The 4,292-nt window shown below is 47.4% G+C and overlaps 1 protein-coding gene across 1 annotated transcript; it reads right to left on the reverse strand.

Moving 5' to 3' along the window:
• Positions 1 to 1,215: 1,215 nt before the first annotated feature.
• Positions 1,216 to 3,942, reverse strand: LOC102769539 (olfactory receptor 52W1). Its single transcript, XM_006770056.2, has one exon. The coding sequence runs from the start codon at positions 3,861 to 3,863 to the stop codon at positions 2,901 to 2,903; it is 963 nt and encodes a 320-aa protein (XP_006770119.1). The 5' UTR covers positions 3,864 to 3,942; the 3' UTR covers positions 1,216 to 2,900.
• Between the last annotated feature and the right edge of the window lie 350 nt (positions 3,943 to 4,292).

Raw genomic sequence — 4,292 nt, forward strand, 5'->3', positions numbered from 1 at the left:
TGGGTTTTGTGGGCCATAATTTGTTCATGGGGTTTGCCTCCAGTGTGGCAAATTCTGGGGGCTTCCCCTGGGAAAAACACAGATCATCTGCAGCGTATGGGGTGACCAGAGTAGAGATGATGAGGTCAACCAACTGGTGGGATTGATTATCCAGAGAACATGAGGTTCTCTGCAGGCAACCTCTAGGGCAGGATAGAATAGTGTGGATAGGAAAGACTTTAGAGTGATCAAGAACCCTAACACATCTTCACTTCTTTCAGGCTACAGGGATAATTGTATGTTTCTAATCCATCCATTATTTGAAAACTTTAGGGATAAGTGTGTTTTGTAATCAGAATTTTTTATTTATTATTTAAAAATTTTAACATGCTTTTATTGATTTTAGAGAGAGATGAAGGGAAAGGGAGAGAGAAATATTTATGTGAGAGAGGAACAATGATCAGCTGCTTCCCGCATGCACCCAGACAGAGGATGGAGCCCGAAACCTGGGCATGTGCCCTGACCAGGAATCCAACCAGTGACCTTTCAGTGTACCAGACAATGTCAACCAACTGAGCCACATCAGCCAAGGCCTGTAATTCAGAATGTTTTAGATTTTAGAAAGGTAATATAGTGTCCTTATGTGAGAAACAAACGGAGCAAAATGGACTGACAGTGCAAGGAGGAGACAGATGCCGAGGTATAGAGACATACATTCCCCAGTGAGAGTTAGGGCAGTGCTCTCTGATCAACATCTGCAGCTAAATATATGAATAGTCACTCAAAAATAAATATAAATATAAATACAATTGTAAATGATTTAGGTGACATTCTGGGCCAAAGTTATGAAAACACTTGTTTGTTGAGAGTTTTTTTTTTATCTTTGGAATTGTAGATAAGGGATTAAGGGCTTATAATTGTTCTCAGGTGTTTCGAGGAGCAAGCGAGTGCTGGTAAAGCCTAAACACATCACATGGTAGATATGTATGTGATCCCAATCCAAAACAAAATACAAATGCCCGAGGGGATTTTTAGCTTGCAAGGAAGAGAGTTCTTATGATGAACAATGCACAGCTTTGGAATCAGCTGCCTTGGGGAGCTGTGCACAACCAGGGGGCGAAACTGCCTTAGAAGAGAGGCTTTCTGTGCTGGGAGGCTGACAGAATTCATTGCTTATGAACATTGGCTACCACAATTTCACTTTTCATGCACCAGAGGGGAAAGGCAAAATGTGTGTGTGTGTTAGTGAGTGACAGGACTGTCAACATTTTTTACAATCTAATATCTTATAGCATACATCTTTATTCATATCGGTAATTATTTTGTCAGGCTAGATTTATTGAAGAGGAACCCCTAAGAGAAGGATATGGACATCTTAAAGACCTGTATCCCTTTTAAGATTAGAATTTTGTCACAATTATTTACAGAATTATTGTCTGGAGGGCTTTTTAACTTAGAACCTCATGAGAATGACTGAGCTCACATTTGGGTTGAGGAAGTAGATTTTTTCCTCTTCCACTTGGTTGGAGTGTGACAGCACCTCTGAAAATCATAGCTTCTGGGCTATCTCTTCAGTTCCTTGAAATGAGGCCCGATGAGACCCCATGTGGCCCTGTAGATGGCACCCACCTGCCTTTTCAGCCATATGGCCTCCTGTGCAGTGTCCCATGGTGTGTGGTCCAGCTATCTGCTCTGGTCTGCATCCCACCTGGATCAGGTCTTCATGGCTAACTCCAATATTTGTGGTTATGATAATTTTCCTGGAGCGCTTTGGTCTGCTTGTGCAGCCTGCAGCTTTCTATGACCTATTAACAGTGACTCCCTGCCTTATGTCTGAGATTATACTCCTTCTGGACTCCATGCTGGTGTGAGAGATCTTTTGTGCAATATCCTTCCTAGTGTGGAGTGCAAAGTGAATCCGCTGTTGGGCAACACCATGGCACAACCTGTTAGTATCTCTTCTCTGTAGCCACAGCTATGTGAAATACTCCTGTTTCATCATATTGCGCCAACATCACGTGCTTCTGATGATGTTGGCCAAGACAAATAGGGTTGTTGATGAGGCTTTTACTTGGGAATTTTACATTCTTGCCTGAGGATGTGCAAAAGGGCAGATTGGTAAGAGATCATAGGGATTCTGGACTTCAGGCAAGCAGGCAAATAATTACAATGGTTTTCTGGGATATAAAAGTTTATTTCAGTTGGACTCCTAACCCATGAAACTGCAAGCCTCGGGAGAGAACTTCTAGCCATTAACTCTTAAGACTTTGGCAATGGAGTGTGTGGTCCGGGAGTGGGTGGAGTGGGGAGATAGTGATTACACAGGAGACCAAGAGGATTCTCTGAACTGGGAATATCTTAAAGATCAGTGTCCTGGTGAAACCGGGACCCCAGGACACATTATCTAGATTTTCAGAAGGTGGGGGATAAGCCTGTATGACTCCCTCTCTATGGACTGGCTAAAACAGAATCTGACCCCAGAAATAGGGCTGTGATCCCAGACAAGAACTAGTCTTCAGAGGCACTGTCCCTCTTCCCAGACACCTAGATTCAGGATCTGCAGAGGAGCTATTGTGAGGGGAACAGGGGCAGACTTAAGTTAAAATGATGGGGAGAGGCAAGGAGTGGAGTTTTCTTTAAATCTTGTGTGTTAGGACCCCCTGATAATTTCTGATCTTATTTTCCTTGCATGGTAACACACTGGCGCCTGCCTCCTGCCTCCCCACAAGCAGGATATGTGGCTAGGCCTAACTACACATTCCAGTGGTACCTATAGTAGGGCTTCACAGCAAACACCTGTTGAGTGGTTATGAGAGTCATATGCAGATAATGAGGCCAATGACCTAGTTCATACTTCCGGATTCCAGATTTTTTGAATGTCCCCCAGCGCCACCTCTTGGCTTCATTGTTTTTAGTGCCCATCAGAACTGGCTTTTTCTGAATGTGAAGGTTTCCAGGAGCCGGTCCCTGATCTGCTTGGTGCGGGCCCCATAGATGAGAGGGTTGAGGGCAGGTGGCAGCAGCAAGTAGATGTTAGAGAGAAGGATGTGTACGGGCTTGGGGACAGTGTGACGACCAAAGCGGTGTGTGAGGTAGGAGAAGAGACCAGGCACATAGAAAGCCAGAATGACACAGATGTGGGAACTACATGTGCCAAAGGCCTTAGCACGGGCCTCCTTGGTAGGCAGTCGCAGCACAGTGTGGGCAATGAGCCCATAAGAGCCAGTGATGCCCAGAATATCTACACCCGACACGGCCAGTGAGAGCGCTAGCCCATACAAATTGTTGGCCCGTGTGTTACCCACCACCAGCTCCACCACCGCCATGTGTGCACAGTAGGCATGCTCTATGGTCTTGGCTCGGAAGTGTTCAAATCGTGCCACCAACAGAGGGAAAGGCACAACAATAGCCACAGCTTTTAGTGCCAGTGCCAAGGCTGCGTATCCCACACGAGCTTTGGTGACGAGGATAGAGTAGTGCAGTGGACTCCCTACTGCCACGGCGCGATCACAGGCCATGGCCAGGAGTACACCAGATTCCATGGCAGTCAGCGCGTGGACAAAGAACATCTGGACCAGGCAGGCAGCATATGGCAGAGGGCGGGGCCCGAGCCACATCACAGCCAGCAACCCTGGGCCTATGGATGTGGCTAAGCCCAGGTCTGTGGCTGCCAGGGTGGCCAGGAGGAGAAACATGGGCTGGTGCAGTGTGGAATCTACCTGCACCACTGCCAGCATTGTTCCATTGCCCAGCAGGGCCAGCAGATACATGGGCCCAAAGACCAGTGTCAGCCAGGCCTGGGTCCCCCCAAGCCCGGGGATGCCAGTCAGTAGGAAGAAGGCTGGGCGTGGGAAGGTGGAGTTGGGCTGTGGAACTTCTGCCATCCTGTGTGGGATAAAGCTTTAGGGCTCATGGGGGCATGACTCCTGCGAAGGGAAGGACAAACAGAGGAATTTTGGGGGGTGCCACAGTGGCACAGACCTATCCATAGAGTATGTAAAGGGTAGTATAGGACTGGGAAGATCACAGGGTTTTTATCTTTAGTTGGGGATTTGAATGGATAATCAAGACCATAACCCTAGCTAGGATGGGAGAATCCTTTGCCCTTGAAAGCTCATGAGGGTAGGGAGAGAGAGGGGACAGTGGCAGTGGGGAAAGGTGTGGTCACTGCTATAGTGGCTGGTACAGTCAGAGCCCTTCAGTGGGAGGTCAGCTGAGAGTGGAGCTGAGATGTATGTTTTTCTCCCTCAGGGTCCAAATAGAGTCAGTGTCAGTGTCTGGTGATGGGGAGAAAGCCAACGCTGGGTGGGGAT

Source organism: Myotis davidii, unplaced genomic scaffold, assembly GCF_000327345.1.
Source record: "Myotis davidii unplaced genomic scaffold, ASM32734v1 scaffold484, whole genome shotgun sequence".
In the NCBI taxonomy this organism is placed as follows: Eukaryota; Metazoa; Chordata; class Mammalia; order Chiroptera; family Vespertilionidae; genus Myotis; species Myotis davidii.